This window comes from Pleurodeles waltl, chromosome 8 (assembly GCF_031143425.1).
Source record: "Pleurodeles waltl isolate 20211129_DDA chromosome 8, aPleWal1.hap1.20221129, whole genome shotgun sequence".
In the NCBI taxonomy this organism is placed as follows: domain Eukaryota; kingdom Metazoa; phylum Chordata; class Amphibia; order Caudata; family Salamandridae; genus Pleurodeles; species Pleurodeles waltl.
Genome location: NC_090447.1, coordinates 1,147,662,140 through 1,147,687,237, shown reverse-complemented (window position 1 = coordinate 1,147,687,237; position 25,098 = coordinate 1,147,662,140). Strand labels below are relative to the sequence as shown.

The following is a 25,098-nucleotide window of genomic DNA, read 5'->3' as shown; positions in this document are numbered from 1 at the left end:
CAGGTTGTGCATAACGTCATTGCCAGATTTCGTATTGCTTCTGAGGAAACGTCTAGAGAATAGTGTTGACAAAATGCATGCCGGTATCCCAGTTAGTTGGCCATAATACGTCTGATTGGTTCATGCTTGAGATGCCACAAACACTGCCTTAGTTATGGTGGATCATACCTGGCCACCAGGTGAAATTTGGGCAACTTGCACAGTGTGAACGAGCAGTGACACATGACTTACACCATCTAACAGTGGTGGCCTTAGCAGACAGTTAGCTGGCATCATTGCTATCAAAAACCATGAAATGTTGGTCGTAGATAACAGGGCTAGATTCTGTCAAGATGAAAACAAAAAGTCGCTATGGCATCCAGAGTATATATCGCCTTATCAGTTGGGGAGACAAGGGGATGAGGAATAAATGCCAGGGGAACAATCTCCTTGTTCCGATGGAACTCTGGCTGTACCTTTCAACAAAGGTGAAGTCAGTCCTCGAAGTCTTTGCTTTTACGAAGCTATAATAATTGTTCTGGGGCCCTGATGGCTTGCATTCAAATGTTGCTGGCTAATGTGACCAAAAAGAAAAAATGCTTCTCTGTCACTGGTTCAAAGAGGGACTGGAGCGCCTCATCAAAGAAAACAAATGCCTTATGTGTCTGATGTGTATTGACGGCCTCACTGGCAGTGCAAAAGGACTTCACATCGCTGCTTCGAAAGGCCCCAATGGCAGCAAGTTAAGTCACAGCCATATAATGCGACAATGACATAAAATCATCTACTATGCAGGTGACTGGGATGATGATGATATATTGCCATGCCCTGTAGCAGAATAGTAGCCTTTGCTCATTTACTGACATCCTGGCAGCACGGGGACCTACATGTTCTGCATGGAAAGACATAATCCTGCAATGCTTAATTTTCCTGAGCCATGCTCTCAAGCTGAATGATAAGAAGGGGTGCAGCACTCCTGCCACGAGTAAGAGTTTCTTCCTACGAGGTGAATGTGATCCTCTTGAAGCAGACCAGGTTGGCAGGAAATTCAAACTTGCGGTGACTAAGCCATACCTTCTAGGATGACTACACATCCCAGGATGGCATCCTCACCTGGGAATATTCTGATTGAGTCGTGAGTAAACCAATCCTGGATACCGATATAGACTTCAAACTGACCCACGGATGTGCCAGAGATACTGATATCAACTCCTGTTTCTGTAAGACCGTGAGCGACAGACAGAGCAGAGGGACCAGGTACTCTTTGATGCTTGATGTCTTCAGCAGGCTCAGTGCGCCCTTGTATTGGTGCTGTGCATGATGATCAGAGTGGTGCTCTCATCCGAACATCTGTTGCTGTTTTGAATCAATTAGTGAAGCAAAGAGGAACGATAGATAGGAAGCATGAGATTTTTATTAATTTATTTCTGTCTGATTGGAAGGGCGTGGTTTATGAATGTGGCCTGTGTGGAAATTGTTTTGGTGTTATGCATAATGAGAAGTGGAATTCGCTTTTCATCGAGCTGCGGTCATTTATGTGCTCTTCTGCTTGGAGTGGGATGAAATAGAGTGAGAGATAGTTGCACATCTAGTATGGCATATCTCCATAAAATTATAGAAAATTATATTTGACCTACCAGTGCGCTAGGGGTTCCTGTCCAGGTTGCTTCCATGGATGCCCAGGTCCTTTAGTCAACAGTAACAGGGTATGGTGGTGAACTGTGCTAAAAGGATAGCTGCATCCACAGTTCTATTGCAGCTGATGCATTTCTGCAACAGTTGTTTTTAAATCATCCCAGATTGATGTTAAGATAGTCAGTGGCCTCTGCTTAGGAGGAGCCCCAGTTTGTGGTCAAAGAGTTTGTGGCTGTCTTTTATGAGTTTGAAACATCCGTCTTCACTCAGATAACCAATCAGTTTTTGTAAGAATTAGTGTTTGAAGATTTGTCAGTTATTTGCTGGATCTGCTGGTTCAAGGTTCATTTTGGTGATGAGGGGTTTAATGAAGATTTTGAGAATGGAGGAGAAGGCACTGAGGCTAGTGACAGGATAATGGTTCTTGCAGTAGAGGCAAATAGGGTTGTTGTGAACACCTTTTTAAGAATCACACTCAGTATATTTCACCGGCTGTCAAGGGGCTGTGCGTAGCATTGGCATATGTGGAGGAACAAAGTAGACAGGTGCTTCCCACCTCCTTTGGGGTGTACTCAGAAGTGTGTGGGGGTTTACGGTTCAACAGTCTTCCTAGAGAAGCTCTTGCAGGGCACAAAGGAGGAACTGTTCCAGCAACCATCTGAATTAGCACACACACCAACCTTCCTTGGTATTTATAATATTGTTTATATGAGTCCACGATATACGTATATATAGGCCAGATGTACAAAGACCGTTTTCATTTCTTAACGGGCTGAATTGCAATTTCGGCCCGTTAAGAAATGCAAAGCAGCTAACTTTTTCCTATGTACAAATGCCTTTAGGGAAACGCAAATAGGGATTTTTACCCTGTAGATATCGCATTTTGCGATTCCCTAAGTAGGAAATCGAAAATAGGGATTTCCTATTTGCGATTTCTTGGCACATGTACAAAGTATTTCCTAAATGTAAAATGAGCATTTAGGAAATGCAATTACCATCAGCTTGAAGTCGATGATAACCACGTGCAATAAAAATAAAATTATTTATTTGACAGTGCAATAGAGTACACACATGCCAGTTGGGCACATGTATGCTCTACTTGTCCACCACTATTTGTAGGGTGCAGCAAGGGGGCCCTTAGGCTGAACGTCACACTTACTTTAGCATTTCCTAATTTGCTATTTCCTATTAGGAAATTGCAAATTAGTTAATGCTAAACCATTCGTACCTATGAGTCTTTAGGCCCATAGGAATAAATAGTTTAGTATTACCTAATTAGCGATTTCCTAATAGTGATTCCTACAATGTAGGAATCGGTATTCGGGAATCTCTATTTTTGTACATACCATTTTGTATTTCCTAAATAGTGATTTCTAAGGAGCTGCTGTTTAGGAAATGCAAAAATAAGAATTTTGTACCTCTGGTCCTATATATATTACCCTGCAATGGTCGCTACTGGGTATTTATAGCTAGGGTCACATTCACTTAGGAAATTGCTTTTTTATGTTGCTAATAACTTTAGCACCATTTGCCGAATCTCCACAAAACATTTTGAACAAGTGCTAATTAATGTCTAGATGGTGCATGGAAAGTTTTGGGGTAATCCATCAAGAGGAGGGTGAGAAAAGTATGTTTGGGGAGTGCGTCCCAAAACACGTTTTCCTTATTAATTTTTCCATAGGAACTTTAAAAACCACTACAGCGCAAACCGCTTAACCCATTAACACCAAATTTGGCAGAAAGCTAGAATTTGGGACAGAAAGGCTGCCCTTTGTAATTTGGTGTAAATCCATTCTGTAGTTTTTGAGCAATTAATGCTTTAAAAAAATTGTATATTTCACACCATGGAGGATCCGAAGGCTCAGCAGATGTCTTGTTGAGATCTGATTGGCTGGCACCATATGAACAGAGATGTGGCGTCATCCATCTTAGGTCTCAGGACTCCTTCCCAAATCCTACAAAAGGTGTATAAAACATAAGGAGGCTGTGTAGGGATACCCTGACCCTCCTAGGCTTGATGGTGGGATCCCACACACATGCTCAGTAAAATTTAAAAGAAAAAGCTGCACCAGTTGTGGTGGACCAAGGCCCGGGTGGCTTAAAATATTGTTTTGGGGAGGAGGTGCATGGCCTTTCTCCTGAGCTTAATATGCCCTCTGAACCCCATCCCATAGGCTGAATTCCTCAAAACAGGGGAGAGTGCCATGCTGCCCCACCTCCCTAAGCCTCAATAGGCTCTGGGGGCCACATCTCCCGGGGCCGAAGTGCATTTCAGAAAGAGGGGGGCTGCATGGCTCCCGCTCCCTGACCCTGTTAAGACCCCGGTGACTCTATCCCCTTGGACTGACACAAGTACGGTGTCAGGGGGAGACAACCCTCAGGACACAGTATTTTCACTGCCCGTGTGAGCTGGGCAGGGAAATATATGTCTGTTCCCTTCTGGCGTGAGCATTTTTTAAGCTTCCACCGGCTGAAAGCAGGCATGCCTTCCCTGCCTGCAGGAGCGCAGGCAGAGCAGCCATAGTCCTGTCTGTGCCGCTTGCATGTGGAAGGTACAGACAAAAGAGCAGTTGCCCCTGTGGGAAGGGACACTGCCGGCTCCCGCAGCATGGGGGCAGGCATTTGGGTCCTTGGGACTCCCCTGTAGCTCCCAGTTTGTAGTTTGGTGGGTGTCTCGGTGGGTACTGGGGCAACCACCTAAATGGAAAACAGGCCCTGGGGGATGGGATTCCTGAGGCCACAATAAGATCAGGGAGGGCGGTGTCCCCGTCCCCTTTTCAAAGGAATTTGGCCCCCGTGGATAGGGTCCCAGGTGCCTATTAAGGCTTGGAGTGGGAGGCTGCCTGCCCCCTTCCCCTGTATGTTTTGGCCCTGTACCTCACCCTCACACCTTTACAAATAGCTTTTGTCCCTGGAGCCACCATTCACCAGGGAGGGGGATTGTGTGAGGCTCCAGGGGATAGGGTCCCAGGGCCCATTGTGGCTCGAGGAGGCAGGTCAAAGTGAGCAGGATCCCTGGGGCTCGTAGACTTGGTGAAGAGGGCTGCGCTAATGGGTTGCATGCAGGCCCTGCGGCCATCCATCCACATGCTGCAAACGGCTGACAGCCATGCACAACATGGTGTTGGATGCCTGCGGGACTGAAGGCTGGGCCTGGCCTCTGGCCAGCCCTGCTGCCAACCCCCAGTATGCACAGTCAAAGGCCATTCATGGCTGGGTGCTGGTTTTATGTACAGTAATAAAATATTACTTTACACTTAAAAAAAACAACAAAAAAAACATAAAAGTTCACCGAAAAAAAGCAAAGGTTAAAGTGATTCTATAGTTGGGTGAAGATGACAGTTAAAACATGCTGTTTTAACATACAAAACCACTGAAATTCACAAGTTATAGTTATCTCAAGTAATTATAACTCATGCCCTCACCATAAACTGCTAAGTACCCCGCATATTGCATCTCTCATGACATATTCTATGACATCAAAACTGTGCATGATAGGGGGCTATAATTAACTTAGTGTACAAGTTCTAGTTCCTGGAGATAACTAAAACTAGTACATTTCAGTGTTTTTGTGTGTTTAGAACGGCATGTTTTAACTGACATCATATATATATATATATATATATATATATATATAGATAGATATATATATATATATAGATATATATATATAGATATATATATATATATATATATAGATATATATATATATATATACATACACACACACACACACTTTAGCTCTAGCCATTTAGAACTTGCTTGGTTCCTTGATGTTATTGTACCTGATGGGCAACATGTACCCTAGCATCTGATCTCTTCTTCCCTTATTAAATGGAGCGTCTGAAACACACTGGCTTTTAAGCATCTTTATGGAGCTGGTGCATGCGGATATTGCTTGGAGTCCCCAGATGGACAAGCAAGAACATTTAGCTGACCATAGTGCTTTCATTTGAAATATTGAAACCATTTGAGTATGTTACATTTAGAACTCCGTTAGTGCGGAAACTGAAGATAAATCAAGGTCATTCTGCAGGAAAAGTTTTTGCTGCCTTGAAGCTTAGCACTGTGGAACAGAAGGCATATGTCAGTTTACTCTAGGCTCAGCACAAGCAAAGCAAGAATTTGTCTTAAATAAAGACTTAATAAGGCTTCATTGTGAGGCTATTGCTAAAATATGCTAAGTGAATGTTCTCAAACACACAATCTGTCATATCAGTACTGATTTTATTAATACGTAAGAGTCTGTAATATATTTTAAAGTCATCTAAATAAATATTGGAACTTGCCACTTATCACTGAATATCTTTGAAAGTTGTGTAGGGCGTGGCACACTTGCCTTTACTGTAGCTTTTATCGAGATTGAGAGTTGTTTGTTGTCCTTGTTGGTCCTGGTCTCCATAGGTTGATTGTCAGGCATCCTGTTTCTGAGGTAGTGTTACATTTTTTTTTGTCTTGGAAGCAAACGTTTGCAGTGCTAGAACAAAAAAATAAAACAGGAAATGTGGAATTGTGGTGGTTGTGCTTACTGGGATAAGGAATGCAGAGAGTATGCTATAGTCAATTGCTTTTAAGATTCATATGAAGTAATTGGGTGTTTTTGCTATCTTAATTGAGGGATTGTATATATTGTTGTGGTTCTGGAGCTGTGTGTTGTCATTTTTTTCCCTTCATTCTTATTGCATAGCACCAAGTCTGTCTTCTGTTTCTTCATCCTTTCCTTCAACCTAGTGGTCGTCATTCTGTGATTGTCAAAGACTTTGAGTCAGTTGTAAATCTATCAGATAACATTAAAGTAGTGGGCCTGTGTATCCAATTTCAGCGGCCTTAGCATTGTAGCATTTTACCACTGTTTTTGTTGCATTCGGGTAACCTTTTCAGATTGTGGGCACAGTCTGGTGTCTTCTTAATCTTGGTGGTGCACTTGGATGCTGCTATTTCTGCCTCGCTATAGAACTTAAGAACAGGGTCGGCTTTAGAGCTGGTGGTGCCTGGTGCTACAATCTTATTTGGCGTTCCCACATAACCTCCTCCTCCTCTGCTTCCTTCACTATCACGTGGCAAAGGTACCCCTCATCTCTCCATAGCCCATCTCTCACATACATTTCATTTGTTTTATAGCACTGGTAAAAGTTGGTTTTACTAATCCACTCAGTTATCCACATCAAATATATTTCTGTTCTTTGCAGCAGGCATATTAACCACCTGCGCTACTTTATGGCGGGCCAAAACTGCCACTAGACAAAACTCCAATCTCTCACTCTAGCAGGAACATTAATCACAAGAGTTATCTTGACATTTGTATTGCTGCCTAAAAGCTAGATGCACAAGGAACTCTGCAGCAGGTGCTTTTAAATAAGTTATTGCTCAACACAGAGCCCTGCCCTTCAGGTCAGTGGCCAGTGCGGCCACATGGGTCGCACTGCCCAAAGCCTGCTCTGTTTGAGAGCTTTTGGTTAAAACTCGCAAAAAAAAAAAAAGCCTTTTAGCTCATTTTTAGGGTTGAGCGCAAAGCGCTCTGTCCCTGTTATCTCTACGGGCTTGTAACCATGCCCATGTCCGGCCCATCACTTTGGTTGGTTTGTGGGCTTGCCTTTTACAATTTGCTTCATTTCATTAGTCAAAGGCATGCATACATCATGCCTTTTCCGGTGTTTAGCCTGCCTCGATCACACAGGCCAACTACTGAAAACATACGAGGCTCCATGTTTTCCGTATGGTTTCTGGACTACTTTTTCTCTTTATTTCGTAGGCAGTGCGATCTCGCTGGTTAGTAGTTGAGCGCTTTGCATGACATCGACTCTGTTACGTGGATAATTGCACTTTTGCTGATATGTTTCACTGCGAGCGAAATTCTGTTTCCTTTTGTGTGTTTGCTTTTGCGCTCATGGTGTCCATCGGCTCGCTTATGTGAAACTGTTTTACTTTTCAGTTTTTGTGGCAAGAAAAATCCGGTTATATCTTTGGTAATAGCTTTAACTCTAGTAAACGTGAGACCCATTGCATTAGAAATGCTTGTTAATCCAGGAGCCATACAGAGTGCCTTCTGAGCATCTTGCTCCTTTGCTGGCACACATACATTTTACATTTTTGATTGAGCTACAAGTGAAGAAAGCACTACAACGCTTGACATCTGAGCATTTCCCCTCACGTGCTACTTTGCGGTTGCTAGAAAAAACCACGACTCTGTTTATTTAATGGCCCGTGAGAAACAAAGGCTAGTTAGTGCTAAAGTGTCCAGGTGTCTGTTTTTTTATAACCAAACATTTGTGGTAAATAGTTGCATGCGTTGCTGTCAAGCTGCAAATCGGTGCTCGCTTCGGCTGCACATGAGGAAATGCCTGCTGGCGACTATTCCAAAAACAGAAACATTGTATTATGGCAGAAGATGGAGACTGACCTGCAGTATGGCTGGTGCTGTCTCTGTCAGTGGCATGTCAGGTAGAGCCAGACGTGACTGACCCTGTCCAGGCCTCCCTGCGCCTCAAAGGGACGCCAACCTGTTCATCTTTAGACTCCTCTGTAAACCATTGCTGTCCAGCAACCTTGTATTTACATTCCAGTCAGTTTTTCAGATGTATAATCTTGCAAACCTCTTATAGCGCTAGCCGGCATCTCAAAACGAGTAAATATGAGCAAAACGAAGATGAAAAAAATAACTAAGATCATTCGCGTCAAAAGGAGGGGCCGGTTATACCTCTTAGTTGCTTTCTTTGAGGCGAATGAGAGACAAACCTGACATAGGCATACACTTCGCATTTTCATTTGTTTTCAGCACAATGGAAACATGAGGATTTTATTCTGATCTCACAAAAAATAGAGCTTGTTGGTGGGAAAAGGAGTGTAAAAGGGACGAGAGAATGGTTGCAGACTGCAAGATGCTGCTGCTGCATGAGAATGGCTAGCGTAGATGTATGCACGGATGTATACGGTAATGAGAAAGTGGATGGGAGGTACGTTTGGATATGGGGGTGTGTGGGTTCTGGAAGGGAAAGAAGGCATGATTAACAAGCATTTACAATGCATCGGGTCTCGCGTTTGCTCGTGTTAGAGCCGATCGCGTTGTAAACTCCTAACCCGACTTTTCACCTATCGGGCAAAAGTGCATTTATGCACGTAACCCGAAAAAGTGAAATCAAGTAGGTAAAGCGCTCGACTTCTGCCAAGCGAGATCGGGCTCGTAAATTCGTTTTTAAAAAAAAAGTCCACCAGCCGGATGGAAAACAGCGAGCCTCGCATGTTTTCTGTACTTGGTCGCTGCGCTCGAGGAGGGCTAGCCACCGGAAAAGGCATGACCTATACTGCCTTCGACTAATGAAAGCAAGCCGATTTAATTAGGGAAGCCCACGAACCAATAAAAAGCACTGACGTGAAGTTGACAGGGCTCGGAGCCCTTTTCTAAATACTAAAGAGTCTCCCTGCTATACGCATGCGCGAGCGCATGCAGAGCAGGCTCGACCCTAAAAATGAGACTGATTATGGGTAGGGATTATTCTGGATGTTATGTGAGGGTAGATTTGGAAGCCAGAGATGAGACCAGATGAGAGGTGTAGAGAGTTTAAGGGATGGCAGAGCTAGTCTTTGAAATGCACTGGAGCATTTTGTAAGTGAATGCAATAATACAGAGTTCAAATGTGTTAGTTGTTTTGAGATGTATAACATGATTTCACCTTTATTCATGCATTTATATTTCTTAAATTTATACTTGCTCTTTCCATTTTTGATTTGATAGCCATTGGTCCCCAAGAAAGTTTAGAACTCCCAAACAGGCCATGGTTGCCCAAAAATATGCAGTCTTTTAAAGAGGCGGAACAATCATGTTTAGATAGATCTGTTAGTTCAAACATCTAGTAACCCATTTATGGTTACCTTGTGGGGCTTCTATTCAGTGGTATCTCCATAGCGGTCGGCACTGTGTATGCTCGGGCCCCCAGGACCCAGTCCCCTCCATTTAATCTGTGCCAACCTTTGTCCTGGTTCCAGGCCTCTGGTCCTCTAGTCCACAGGGTAGGGACTTCCCTGGCTTTACAGGAAAGATTCGTTAACGTGGTCATAAGCTTGTGTAGGCTGCTGACATTTGGCTAAATGAAAGTTCTTCCATCACAACAAACCGTTGTTCTTTTTTTTTAATTTTTGTTTTATTGAAATGTGGGCCAGCCATGTTTTAATGGATGTAAAATGTCATTGGATGATTGTTAATGCAATTCTTGACTAAGAGGGAAAATAATTCCCCGATTTAGGGCCAATTTAAATGAAACCGAGGAGTCAGGCAGGACTATACTAATGTGCGTGTTTGGTGTACTTGAAAAATAAAAAATCCAGCGCGTTTTGAAACTCTTCTGTATTATCCAACACCTTTTATGTCCATGTCTTTAAAACTTGACTTTTCAAATGTTCCTTTCCTTAAGTGGCATAAAATGCATAATTGAGTATATATTTTTTAACTTTTTAGAGACGTGTTACGACATCTCCCTAACAAGTCAAACGTAAAACACATTAGGATATTGAGGGCAAATACGATCGAGGGTAAACGGCTGGAGTGGCTGCTCCTGCTTCTAGTGTCTGTTTTTGGCATTCTGAAACGTTGCTAGCCATGCTAGGTAGCAGAAGTGTAGGTAGGTTCATGCATGATATGATTTTATAGTTTCCAAGATTCGCCTAGGCCAGGGGGAATGCAGATGGGTGGCTCTTTCAACGATTAGACGTTTGGCACAATATATATTATACCATTTATCTAATTTCATTGTAAAATGAACTCACATAGCTATGCTAGAATCAAATCGTTATTAATTACAAAGACCTCCGAGTTACACGGATGACATATTGCATACAAAGATTAAACAAACCACTAAAAACGCATGAGCTGCGGGTCATGCCAAAATCCAGGCTGCATCGCTTAACATTTTTTAGGTCTTAGTTGACAATGTTGCTGTTTGCCAACTATTACATTGTAAATAGTCTGGGTTTTGGATTAGCTCTCTTGAACCACTTGTTTATTTGATTTAGCTGATTGAGGCGTTGGATTTGAAGCATGGTCAGCCACATCTTAGATCAGGCCAGTGCAGTATTTCTCTATCATATCTACGTAAAGGTGTATACGGGCAGCAACGTTTCATTGCATCAGGCACTACTAATACTAATATCGCCAAGACCACCAGTAGCATGCCACCAGTACCTCCACCATAAACACCATTTCAATAATACGTCCACCACCAGCAACAGTAACACAGTTACCACCAAAACCACTGCCACCAGCAGTACCATCAGTACCCCCCATGAGTACCACAAAGCGGCTATCCTCATCTACATTGCAGCCAGTACCCATCAATACCACCACAACCACCACAACATGCAAGCCACTAATATCACAATGCTACCACAATTCTAACAATATCAATTGTATCGCCGGTATTATACCACCACCAATACCATCAACCTCACCACCTCCTAAACCAATACTGCTACCACCACCATCACTTCCAAGTATTAGCCAAGCCAATAGATATGCCTTTACTCTGCTTTTGTGCCTACACATAATTTCTGTCTGCCTGTGTTTGCATGTTGTCATGTTAAACTCAGAACACTTGGCTTTCCAGTACTTGTTTTAATTGTGGTTTTGGTAAAGGAACCTGTCTGGGCTGACTGTTTCTTGCCAATATAAGTTAAGTAAAAACACTAAAAAGGTGCTGAGAAGGGCTCTTCTGTCAATCTAAACACCTTGTCCCTGGGTAAAGTGTTTTATTGCTGTTATTGGTGGTATTTACCTTTGCTACTTTGTGTTCCTAGATGCCTCTTCAAATTCTGTGCTATATATGACCTTCTAGCCCTTGCTTGTATTTAAAATGCTCCTCTGGGTGTGGATGAGGAAATTAAGTCATTCTTTGTCCTCTAAGATGTATATCTTGGCGTGTCTGAAGTTCTTTGAAGTGCTTTTATTTGTACATAACCATGCCAGGCTTTGAATGTGGTTCAATACATTATGCAGGTTTACCCTGGTTCTTTTAATTGACCGTGCAGTGAGATTCAAGATTAGTGTTTAAAATGCGAGAGAGGACGCCACAGAAACATGTTCCATCTTGTTTGGCACAAGCATCAGCAGCTTTTTGGATGCAAAATATTTCTCTGGCATATGTTTTGGGACATCCTTTTTTCAGGGGGATGCTTTTCTGGGAATTTGGGAAAACCCAACCTTTGCAGGGTTAGGGGCAGCTTCTTCACAATGGTGAAGGAGCGTCAGGAGCTGAAAGATAATACAATATTTCTTTATCATTTTATCTTTCAGCTGCTGGCTCAGCCAGCAGCATGTAAAGGGAGGGGCGGTCTGGGCCACGGGAAGGGGAGGGGGAGGGGGAAGAAGGAAAGAATTCACCTAAGTGCACATGTGTGTTTGGCCAGCCATCTCAGGCTGGCCAAACACACATGCGCACTTAGGTTTCTCCAGCCCGGCTGTGCTTACAGCTAGGCTGGAGAAACCGCACAGACCCCAGGGTTGTCTCTGAACTGCAGTCCAAGCTGCTCAGACCAATCCTGATGCTGCTTTCATGTTAGGTTTAGCATGAAAGCAGTGCCAGGATTGCTGGGGAGCCTGTGCTGGTGTCCCAGTGAATGTTGGGACATCAGAAGAGCATCAAGGTGGTAGGTAGCTGCAATGGGAGGAGGTACTTTTTTTTTAAATTATTTTTTTATTCCCCCCGTTCTTCCCCCCACCCGCCCCTCTCCTTGAGATTAGCAGCAGCCGCCGCTGGTTAGGAAAAGACTGATGTCTATTAAATTGTTAACTGGCATTCATTTGCTCTTTGATCTTCTAGTCGCACTACCTGGTGACTTAAATGATGCTTGTCCATTATATTCCTCATCCATTAAATTAAATAAACTGCTGCTGCTGATGTACATTCATGTGCACTCCCTGGCCACCTTCTTTTTGACAGCTGGTAGCGTGCTGTGAACTGCTCCACCCCACTGTGCTCCCACGCCATGAGGGCAGGATGAGTGTGTGCAGCAGGATGTAGAGTGGACTCTCTGGGACTTCATAGGTTGAAAAGGTGTCATTTGGTGCAGTCAGCAATGTACTTCTGCTGCTCAAGCATCGGATATGAAAAAGATGTGAGAGATAAGTCGAGCAGGCAGTGTCTCAAGCAATGGGTTGGGTTAAAAAAAAAAAAAAAAAAAAAAGCCCAGGGGAGGTGGTGATATTGGATAGTGGGGGTCCACACCCCAATTATAATTAGCAGAGCTAACTATAACTTGCTCCCCCTGCCATATTGCTTATGGCCTCACATACCACATCACTCATGACATGCTGTATGACATAATTGAAATCGCTGCAAAAATCGGTATCTCATGGAATCCTCACAGTGCCGCCTTATATCTTTTATTTTTTTATTTATTTTTTAGTAAGTAATTTTAGGACAGGGGACTAAGTCCCCAAGTCCTGTAATGGCTGCTAGCAACATTTTTCTTCACGTTGCTGGCAGCCAGTAAGAGCACACGCTCCTGCAGAAGTCAGTCTCCCACAGGAACGAATTAGCCCAAGGGGTAAAAGCTCCCTTTGTCAATTGGAACCCTCTATTTTAAAAAAAATTGGGTTCAAACCCAACCGTTCTGTATACCATTCAGACATACAAATATTTTTTAACCTTAATTTCTCAAAAACGACTGAATGGCTTTATACCACATGTCAAAAAGCCTGCTTTCTTGACCAAGATCTGGCTTCCTGCCAAATTTGGTTAAATTCCATTCAGCAGTTTTTGAAGTAGTTTCTTAGGCTCAATATTAACCCTGTTGTAAAAAAATTATTCAAACGCAGGCTAGATCCCATCCTAAAATTCTTTCTGTTTTAGCTAGTGGCTCTGTTATAGATGTAAAACCTATAGAAATCATCTATGACTTAGCCCAGCAAATGTACAATTAAACTATATGAAAAGCAGCCCAAGCAAGACTATCAGTAAAGAAGGGTAAGACAATTTCATGCTTTATGACAAACATTGGGAATCTTCCATTTGTATATGTTTATGAAAATAAAAAAACGTTTCAGGTAAGTCCCCCAGAAATTTGTGATTTGTTTTCTCTAGTCCAAACAGAAATAGTTCCAAACTATCCAATTTTTAGGGAGTAGGATACAGAGAAGTCAGTAGTGCCAGTGAACAGGTGAAAGAGAGAAAGACAGGAAAATTAAGGGAAGAATCTCAGATTTTGAGAAAAGCGCGTAAAATGCCTATAGTTCCAAATTTCATCTACCATGACTTATTAGACTAGTGACGCCTCATTATCCACACTTCAGATACAGGATCCAGCACTGTCAGCCACTGAATCCTTAGTAGAACATCTAGTTGCACATTCCTTACCTTAGAATTTCCCCCAGGCATCATTCTGGATCCGGAGATTTTTCATGAGCAGTACCCCTGGGTGCCGTCGATCAGCTTTGCGTCTGTCGGCGTTGTGCGCACCGAATATAACCTCACAAATCCTATATAGAAGCGCCACCCCGGCGCGCTGACGTCAGTTTTTTCTTTATGCGCCAGCCTAGCACTGATCCAAAGAAGAGCTACCTCTCAGTCCTTTTTTGACTGATACTGGCGGCCCGGCACTCAGCTCCGTGTTGCTTCCAATCTCGGTTGTAAGGGGACCCCTCGGGTTCTTTGCCCACGGCTTAGGCTCCAGAAGGGAACCATGGATCCGTTCCTGGATTTGAACAGTTGTCGGTCGTACCACCTCAACCAACCTTACCATCCTCATTGCCAACTCCAACACGGAGTCGTACGTTGATTCAGACTTCGACAGAGGCCTTAACCCCCCTATGTTGGATCCTGACCCTTATTTTTATGGGCTGGTGTACGATGGGGAATGGGAAGTGACTCTGGACCTGTTGGACTGGTGTATGGACCTGGGTGAAGCCAGTGGGTTGGACACTTCCACTGCAACTGGCATTCTTTCTCCCCCTACCGTGGCTACGGAGGAGTGAGTGTCCTATTCAATGGTGGCGCAAAGAGCTGCCGAGGTCCTGGGTCTCAAGCTGCCTTTGGTGGCAGTCAGGGCTAACCTGACAAAGGTGCTTCAGCCTGGGGCTTTATTCTGTTAACCCCTGTTGCTTTTCATTGAAGCCCTTACTGATGTCCTGATGGGTACCTGGTCCAAACCCAGCACAGGGCCTCCTGTGAACAGGACTATTGCCTGCCGCCATCTACCTGCTCCAACTGACCCCTCCCCTGAGAGCTTGTTGTATCCAAGCCTCTTCTTTCCAGGGTGCATTCCCTTCTGCACCCCCAAATAGGGGATCCAAGAGCCTGGACCAACTTGGGAAGAAGATATTTTCTTCCTCCGACCTGGCATTGTGCTCTGTGAACACCGCATGCCTTTTATGCCGTTATTTCCACACCCTGTGGGATGTGGTTGCGCAAGTGCTGCCCCAGGTCCCAGAGGATGCTGGGGCTGTACTCTCCAAAGCTGTTGCTGATGGGAGAGACGCATCAAGTTCATAATCTGATGTGGACTGGATAGGACCGACTCACTGGGCAGAGCAGTTGCATCGATGGTGGGCCTTAAGCACCATGCCTGATTGAGGACGTCTGGCTTTTCGGGGAATGTTCAGGCCAACTTTCTGGACCTTCCTTTTAATGGCACCCGCCTATTTGGAAACAAAGCCGATTCGGCGCTAGAGCATTTCAAGGATTCTCGTGCTACGGCCAGATCCTTGGGCCTCGTGGCTTCCCCCCTCAATGTCCTGTTCCTCCCACCTCCACAATTAACCTGTTGGAGCTCTGGGTGATCAGACTAGCATTGAAAGCATTCCTTCTCTCTCTCAAAGGGAAGGCAGTGCAGGTGTTCACAGACAACACCACCACCATGTGGTCCTGCAAGTAGCAGGGCAGAGTGGGGGTAGCCTCTGCGCCTCTAGACGTGGCTAGAACAGAAGGGCATAACCCTGGTGGTTCAACATCTGGCGGGCTCTCTGAACATCAGAGCAGACAAACTCAGCTGACAATGCTTAGTCGATCACAAATGGCGTCTTCATCCGGAGGTGGCTCAAGGTCTGTTTGAGCAATGGGACGAGCCTTGGTTAGATCGGAGGCGAACAGAACACACAGTGTCACTAGTATTGTTTGTTAGAGTTTCCAAGGCAGCATTTGCCTGGCAACGTTTTTCATCTCAAGTGGAACTCAGGCCTCCTTTACACCTATAGCACTTCTTCCCAGAGATCTCAAGAAGATCAATTACGACCGGGCCCAAGTAATCCTTGTGACTCCGGACTGGGCACGAAGAGTCTGGTATATTGATCATCGATCCTCCGATCAGACTGCCCTTTGGCAGAGCTTCTGTGGCAGCAGCAGGGGAGGGTTCTCCACTCAAACCCGTACAGTCGCCGCCTTCTTGCATGGAGATTGAGCAGCATTGAGAGGCAGCAGTTGACAGTTTTTTTACCTTCTGCCCGAAGTCTGTAACATTATCTTGGCAGCCAGGTGTCCCTCCACCAAAATGGTATATGCCTGCCGTTTGAAGAAATTTGTGGCATGGTGCACAGACAAGTCTGTTGACCCCCTCTCTGCTCCTGTCACTGAGGTTCTATTGTGTATACTTTTGTTGGCCCGGAAGGGCTCTACACTCTTGAAGGTTATTTGTCTGCAATCTCTGCTTTCTTATGGCTGCCGGATCAGCCGTCTTTGTTTAAATCTCCTATTGTACATAGGTTCCATAACGGCCTTAAAAGGATATGTTTCCTCCAATCCCCATACATTATGGCCCAATGTGATTTAAATTTTGTGCTAGCATTTGTGATGTACACTCCTTTCAAGCCGCTCCACAATTTTCCTCTCAGACTTCTCAATTTGAAACCAGCTTTCCTCATGGCCATTACATCTGCCTGCAGGGTGAGTGAGCTGCAGGCATTGTCATCTAAGCCGCCCTACCCTTCCGTCTATCCTGACAAAGTTGTCTTTCTCACTTAGGCCTTCTTTCTGCCGAAGATGTTCACGCGCTTTCAAGTAGGCCAATCCATCACATTGCCTACCTTTTACACCCCCCCCCCCCCCCCCCCCCAAATCCTTCTAAGTAAAAGGAGAGACTCCACCGCCAGAACTCAAAAAGTGCATTGGCGTTCTTCCTTGATCATACCAAAGAGTTCTGGGTGTATGATCAACTGTTTGTTGGCTATGTGGGTGTGAAGAAAGGTTGGGCAGTGCAGAAGAGAACCATCTCCAGATGGGTCATACTATGCATTAAAATGTGCTACCATTGGCTAAGAAGCAATCCCCAAGGGCTTGCATGCTCACTCCACCAGAGCTAAAGCTGCAACCACTGCATTACCATAAGGAGTTCCAGTCCTGGACATCTGTCAGGCAGCCATGTGGGCATCCTTGCACACGTTTACCAAACACTACTGCCTGGACATTCAGGTCAGTAGGAATGGCCACTTTGCCCGTTTGGTCCTGCTGGACTTTCTGGCGTGATGTTAGTTTGCAGACCCACCTCCAGGCATGGTATTGCTTGGGTATCTATTCAAAGGTAAGGAATCTTCAACTAGATGTCTCTATCAGATGGACAGGTTTTTTACCTTAGGTAATGCTTTATCTGGTAGCGACTGTATCTAGTTGCAGATTCTTTATTGACCCACCCATCCTGCCTGCTCTGCAAACTAATTTCTAGGGACAGGGACTTCCCTTTTCAGGACCCTAGTTTTGACGCACTAGTGGTCCGTGTTCTTCATGGCTCTGCGCTTCTGGCATGAAAAGTCATGAATAGAAGCTGACGTCAGCTTGCCAGGGTGGCGCCTATATAGGACCCACAATGTCCTATCTGGTGTGCATGATGCCGAAGACAGACGTGGAGCCGATCAACGCCTCCTAATGGCGTATAGGGGTACTGCGTATAGGGGTACTGCTGAAGGAAAAATCTCATAGCGGAGGGGCTGCCCCTGCTAGTACCTCTTATTAAAATGTGGTCACGTATGGTATGTTGCCATAAGGACATCATCCGGAAAAGTCATTGAGGCTTAAGGGTAATTTCAGCCAGATGTAACACTTGTATGTTTTCTAAGGGAGCTTTGGGCAACTTTTAAGTGAATTTTGGATAAATCCTCGAAAGCAAAGTATTGATGATAGCTAGTATGAAGCAACTCTATGTATGCAGATCTTCCTCGAGTGTAGCATTGAATTAAGGATCAAAAAGCAAGTGCTTTGATTTGATCTAGTCTGCTGCTTTTATTGGTTGGTTTTAAAAAAAGGTATTGGTTTGACTTAAGTAGGGGTAATTTTACCAAGTTCTGTTGGGACTTGTGAATTGTTCCCTTGGCTTGGAAATTCCGAAATTGAGGCAGTTAGGTTTCTCTAGGCCGTATGTAAGATTAAATGAGAGAATTTAGAGTTTGTTGGTGCACAAGTGAGTGAATGGGCTGATTGATGGACTGGTATGCTATGTGAGGTGGGTGTAAGCAGCTTTTCTGTTGCCCAGAGCTTTTGGGGCTTGTAGTGCAACTCTCCTTCATTAAACCTGCCTCATGATTGTTGTGTCCAAATAGGTTTCTGTATTTGTTGTATAATTAAGGTATGTAAACACCATCGGTTGATGACACTTCTTGCCAGAACATTTTGACTTGCGGCCCACCAGGCCATAGGAATTAACACCCTCAAAGACGTGTGTTTTGTTCAAGCATCTACACACACATTATTTTTTATTGATTCTCTGATAGATCATTTGTGCAGCATATACGAAGTTGCCATTTTCCATTCTGGTGGGTCTCTGCTTGTGTAAAGCAGCCATTGTGTCTTTTTTTAAGTTTCTATGATAAAGCCTGCTGTAATTGACCATAAATATTTAAACACGACTCAACTGTTCTCTGACATTGGTTAACTTTGGCTTCTTAGTTTTGCCTTATGGTTGAATCAGTGCAGTATGCCTATCCTTTGGATGTCTGCATCAAGCTGCTCTCGCTGAGTTTGGAGGATGAATGTTCTCATTTCCCTGACCAGTGGTCTTTGCTGTGCAAGAAAGTTGATCATCTGTTCACATCCATATTTTGGGTTGGTATACAATTTGAACTTGCATATTTTTGTATGTCTGTTTTGTTCTAGGGATCATACATCTTACAGGTGTGGGAACTTGAGTCATTAGGCAGGCGCGGCCTGTCCTTTAGGGCGGAAGCCATGTTCCCCCCCCTACCCTTTGCCCCTCATGAAGAGTGTCTGTCAGGCTGAGCAAAGGTCAGCCTGACAGCTCATGAAGAGTGTCTGTCAGGCTGAGCAAAGGTCAGCCTGACAGACACTCTTCATATTCAGGTTAGGCAGCCAGGAGCAGACATGCACGTTTTGCGCAGACTCCTGGCTGCCTGAGCTGAACTTTGCTGGGCTGAGGAGGCCACAGCTCCTATGGGCGTGACCTCCTCGATTCAGCAAAGGTGCCTTTAGGCCCTCCTCTAGGTGACGAGGTAAGCTTCACCCACTGACTTCGACCTGGGCGCTTCAGGTTTAAGCCCTGAAGCGCCCAGGTCAAGTGTCAATCAGTGACACTTTGTCACAGAGTGGGGTGGGGTCAGCAGTCTCACTGACCCCATCCCACTCTGGTACGAGGCTGGGACTGCTGCCTTCCCTCATTGGCTGACCGAGGGAAGGGAGCAGTCCCAACCCTCCTGGACCTCCGAGGCAGAAGGTAAGTGTGTGTGTGTGATCTTTTAAAATTAATGTTTGGTGCTTGCCTGAATGTTTGAATATTATGAGTGTTGTTAACGGATGTGCGTGTGTGTGAAAGAATGAGTGTGTGCTTCACGCCCTTCCCCCTCCTCCCTCCTAAAGCTGCCGGCCGACACTGTCATTAGGTCAGGTGGACGCAGTTGCGGTTGGCTCTTGTACCGACCTACTTGTGGTAGGTTCTGGGTGTGACATTCTATAAGTTATATGATTTTTGTGCAAAACAGTTTTTGCCTCTTTTGGTTTTCTCTATTGCCGAGTTTTCAAGAGGGTGGCAAGTCTAGTGACATTCCAGTAACTAGCACCCCAGTGTCATGCCCTTGCTGTGCTGGCTGTTGTATTCTATAGTTGTCAGTTTTTCGGCAATCAAGAAATGTAAAGTGGTGGCGGTAAGGTCGAATCTCGCAATTCTCCACTGACCTATCTTCTCTCTTTAGTGGGGAGTGCCATGTGAGGCTTCCGTCCCCCTTAGTTTATGTTATGAGAAGGTACGTCTGTTTTCATTTGTCTGGGGTTGTCCATCTTCCTGTGTCACGGTGAGGTTCTATGCCCTCTGTGCCCACATTGAATTTAGCTCGTGGTCAGTGCTCTCACCGTTTGTGCAGAATGTTGCTTGGGGTTTTGACCTGTTAAAATGTGCCTTGGATTCTGCATTTGAGCTACACTGTACACCCCTGTTTGTTATTCACACAACTCTCAGCAGATTAAGCCCAGTAGTTGCCACTGAGAGTACTACTGAATCATAAGAAAAGGTGGCATGCCAGTGCATCGTTAGCTAAAATCTGCTGCTTGTTCTGCGGGTCACAGGCTCACATTTCCGCTGACTTGACTCCTCTCAGTCGAGCCATTTTGGTGTCGTCTGTCCCGACTCTGCTCACTAAGCAGTTCGCCTGCGTACTCCTAGTTGGCTCGGTATTGAGTGGGTTTCTATTGAGAGGTGTACATCTATGATATTTTCATAGGTAGAGGAAAGACCAAGATGCAATGACCACATCCAAAGGGATCCAGACTACCCTTAACAACCTTTGGTTGACACACGTAATTCTTCAAGGCAATAGAAAAGTAATCTGTGATTTGGAAGTGATGCACCCCTGATGAAAATCGCACGCACAACTTTTCTTTTTCCAAAGATCACTCATAACGGATGACATATTTTGTGAAAATGAGTTGCATTCATTTGCAACACCCATATAATTTATAAATATATATATATATATGCACATTATGCAGATTTTCTTACTTCATGACTAATTTCATTATTAACATTGCCCCTCCCCATGTAGGTGCACATTGATGCATTTGCTTGGTTTACCACACGTTATTTATGTTTTTTTATTAATTTTGAGCAGCACATCATTTAAAATAGTAATTAGTTCTATTTACACTACTGGGTAATTCCCTTAAAACGTAATTAGAGCATTTTTCATTTATCTTTACTCAATATGCATATTTTTCGCTTTTGCACAGTTTCAGTTTAACCAAGAAAGACCGAAATACATCAACCACTTCCTTGTTTGCAAATACTGAATCAAATGAATTGTTTAACGAGTCATGTTTTTTTCTTTCATTAGGAGTCACCAATATTTGAATTAATTAAGCAGTCGAGGGAACGAGAAGGACATGTAGATCAACCCGAGCCAACCAGCAGCCTTAACCAACCTTTAGAGCATAACCATACAGCAGCAGACCTGTAAGTAAACTATTTTAGAAGTGAGCAAAAGAAGTGACCATTGTCACCGAGTCCTTTGATATGAGAAAACTTGATTACACTGACTGGCTTGTTATGGAGCTTCAGAGCTTATATGTAGAAATGTCGTCTCACAAAGCTCAGCTATTAAAAAGGAGACACCTAAGCCTGAAGTGGAGAAGTACGTGTTGATATCTTCAGTTTCTTTACACAATTTTATAATTTACAGATTTTAGATATTAAAAATTACGTATGCCTCGATATGTTGCCCCTTCACCTAGCCAAGCAGGCTTTATTCAGTATAAGCTGTATATAGCTCAGTCACATCAGCATGTGGAAGATAAAGGGTTAGATATGCATCTATTTGTAGCTGCGCCTGCATAATTGACTAATTCAAAATGTTCAAAGGTCACAGTGTTTGCTCATGTTGTATTTTTTTCTAACAGTATGTGGGCTTGATAGCATCATGCTTCCTGTACCATTTGGTCTATAAGCGATCCGTTGCAAGAAAAGAAGCCAGGATGCAGACCGGAGCAAGATATCAAATTTTGGGGAGTATCTAGAGGACTCTGTAAAAGCACACACGGATTCACTTTTTCTCCAAACCCTAGACTCCCAGATTCGGGTTATCATATTTTCAAATACTGGACTTTAGACCCAATCTGACATCATCCGTCTATAGATAACCACTTTTATCCTGATTCAAAGTACTTCAAAACACCGTCCCAAAAGCAACTTCATCCCCACGCCATAATTCTAAGACACCAGCTTACATTGGCTACTAATGGGCAATTTCATCCCAGTCTTGTTTGCCATGCCTATTTCAAAGGGCCCAGATTTGACAGGCACAGATGCAAACTCCGCTGGATCATCACCAGCTACCTCAGCCCCTGAACAGACAATATAGAAGACAACTGTTCAGTGGAGGGTCACGGATCTGATAGTTCATAAAGTCCGTCATTGAATTCCTTCCGGGACAATAACCGCACTCTCACATCTTACATCTGGCAAGTAGAAGCTGCAAAGAGACTTAGACATTCTGAGAAAAACGAAGGAAGCAGCCTTTGAGGCAGTGGCAGCTCTCCCTTAATTGCTCTAGGGCTTCGCCATCCTTGCTTTCTAGGTATGTTTCATGTTGCCACTCTATCCCCGGCAGAGTGAAGAAAACCCCAATAAAGTTCATTAGAAAAGAAATCCTTGCTTCTAGCCTGTTTTTTTTTTTTTTAAATACCAAGAGTGAATAATAAGCTGCAATTCACTCTCGGTATAATAATAAAAAATAAAAAAAAAGCCAAACTACTTCCGGTCCAGCCACATCCTGTGACAGTTGCTAAAACTTATGACTGGTAGAGATGGATGAAGACTGCACCAGCAATCGGAAAGCTTGTCCAGGGCTTGTGAAATCGTAGCCGTGGCCATAGGGCCCTGGCATTACTCCCCTATCTGTGACATGTTAAAATGTCACTGCAGGTTGGAGGGTGGGGAGGGACTGCCGCCAGAGAGCCCCATCCAAGATAGCCACACATTAGTGCTGCTCTGCTGGACGGGACTCATCACCCGTCAAATATCCTACTTCTGAACTGCTGACTAATCTAAACAAGCATTTGCAGTGCAATTGGCCTCGCATTAGCTCGAGTTAGAGCTATTAGCGCTGTAAACTCCTAACAGGACTTTTCCTGCCACACAAATTAAAATAAAAAAAACAAGCGTGATCACACTATGTAAAACGCAGCGCGATCGAGCTGAAATTGAAAACGGAAAAAACCAGCGCGATCGCGCTATGTGTAACCCAGCGCAATCGCGCTGCGTGAAAAATAAAAAGATAAAGTAGTCTGGAAACCATGCTGAAAACATGTTTTCAGTAGTTGGCTCGTGCGCTCGAGGAGGGCTAAACACCGGAAAAGGCATGACGTATGCATGCCCTTTACTAATGAAATCAAGTGGATTTTAAAAGGCAAGCCCACGAACCAATGAAAGTGACAGGCGGGAAATGGGCGTGGCTAAAAGCCTAAAGAGAGATTACAGCAGGGACAGAGCGCTTGTGTGCTCAACCCTAAAAAGGACTGTGCATGGTGGAAGAAGATACGCTGCGACGCTCTGTCCCATAAATTCGAGACACAGTAACTTATTTCCAGAATAACGCGGCGGCTCAGTTATTGCGGCTGCTCGAATATAGACCGCAAGATGGCGGCGCCCAGAGACTGGGTGAGCAGTGAACTGCCAACTCAAAACAGCCATTAACTGCTGGCATGGAATGAGCGGCGCAGCTACTGTGGAGGATGTCACTGTAGGAGCTGTTTGTACCAGCGGTGCACCCGAGGGACGAGGACAGATCGCGTGAGTGGACCCAGGTCGATCGGGCACGTGCAGGCCTCGAAGGAAGCAGGGCTGGACAGAGGTGCCCAGGACCTGCTGTAGGTGGCGGGTGTGGGCCCGTGAGAGGATCGCTAGGCCCGACTGCGCTGTGAGGCCGTGGGGTGGGAGCTGCGAGGCCTGTTTGCACCTCTGCCACCCGAGAGATGCTGTGCACACCTCCCCCCACCACCACTGGCAGGGTGCGGGACCAGGATGTATTCGTCTGGGTTTGTGATAGTACTGCGTCCCCTCTGGCGAGCGCTCCCAAAGCATGGTTTGTCTGGTGGAATTGAGATATATGTAGAGAGTAGTAATTGCATGGCATGAGCTATCCACAGTGAGGAGCATGTGCAGCATGCCAGACATGGGGGGGGCTTCTCATCGCTACAACCCCATGTAGCGCTCAGTGCCCTTCATATTGTGTGGAATATTGGGAACTGGCTGCTGCTTTTCCAAAGGTGTCCATGACATCCTTAAAGAACATAATGATGCCTTCTGCATAGAGTTCCTCCCTAGTGTTCAGTTCCTACTTCATCCCACACAGATTGCTATGGACGGTGAGTATGGGATGCGGGTTGCTTTAGGATGTACGAGTCTGTGCCAGCAGGAGCGGGCCACAACTATCCGTCGAGTCTCCCAACAGGAGTGGGCTTTCGAGTTGGATAGCTATGTGGGGATGCTCAGAGTGCCCAGGATGACCTGGATAGGTACCAGTTTAGGACGTGTGAGTATGCGCAACTAAGCTATCAGTCATTGCAATTGAGCTGCCACATAGTAAAGCTCACAATTGTGTGCACTAAGGTCGCACTCCGTCAGTGGACACTGTAGTGTGGTGAACACAACTCTGTGACATCCCTCTCTCCAGATCAGCTTGAGCAATAAACCGTGCAATTTGCAGAAAGAGCTACTAGGAAACACTATTGGGAGCGCAGCAAAAAATACAGTAACCAACATTTTGGAGATCGCCACGCAGCCCAACGAGGATGAGGGCAGCGACTGCAACAAGGGTGAAGTCCAATAGATGGAGCCGATCGCCTTTTCTAAATTGAGCTCCTTGAGATCTTTCTCTGAATTATAGATCTGAGCACCCAGGTATTTAAAAGTGTCATAGCACCACTGGAGACAGGCCCCCACTGAGGTTCGACGCGTGGTACCAGAGGGAATAGGCATGATTTGGGTCAGTTCACACACAGCCCGAGACATCCCCAAAGTCTTCTAGCAAATGCATTAGACCTGGGAGAGAGGCCTCCACATTTTGCAAATAGATCAAGGCATCATCCGCATAAAGCGATATGGCATGATAGGCCCCCAGCTCTAGGACGCCCCAGTTGGGCCCCCACTAGCGAAGATGGTAAGCCAGCGGTTCCATGGTGAGGGCATAGATGAGCGTGGATAGTGGGCATCCCTCCCTGATGCCTCTTTGAATAATGAAGCTGTCAGAGATCATTTGGCCAATACTGACCCGCGCAGATGGACTTTCATATAATGTGTGAACTCAACCCAAGAAGCCTGGGCCAAACCCCATGGATTCAAGTGTGAGGAGGAGGAAGTCCCAGTTCGGGGTGTCAAACGCCTTCTCAATGCAAGCGATACAGCCACTTGCCAGAAGGCTTTGACTGGGGTTTCATGCATGAGGCACAAGAGGCGTTGAATGTTGATAAAAGTGCTTTACACCAGTATCAATCCCAACTGATTGGCATGGACCAGAGAGGTAATTATTGGGAAGAGGCGAGTCACCAGCACTCTGTCCAGGATTTTACAATCAAG

At 44.9% G+C, this 25,098-nt stretch overlaps 1 protein-coding gene across 3 annotated transcripts in view; it reads left to right on the top strand.

The window, feature by feature from the left end:
• Positions 1-25,098, top strand: part of RB1 (RB transcriptional corepressor 1) — a 776,914-nt gene that overhangs the window by 622,187 nt on the left and 129,629 nt on the right. For all 3 annotated transcript variants that reach the window (XM_069205380.1, XM_069205381.1, XM_069205379.1), the window contains one exon: positions 20,861-20,979. In XM_069205380.1, coding sequence (XP_069061481.1) covers positions 20,861-20,979 — 119 coding nt within the window. The remainder of the gene's footprint in view (positions 1-20,860; positions 20,980-25,098) is intronic.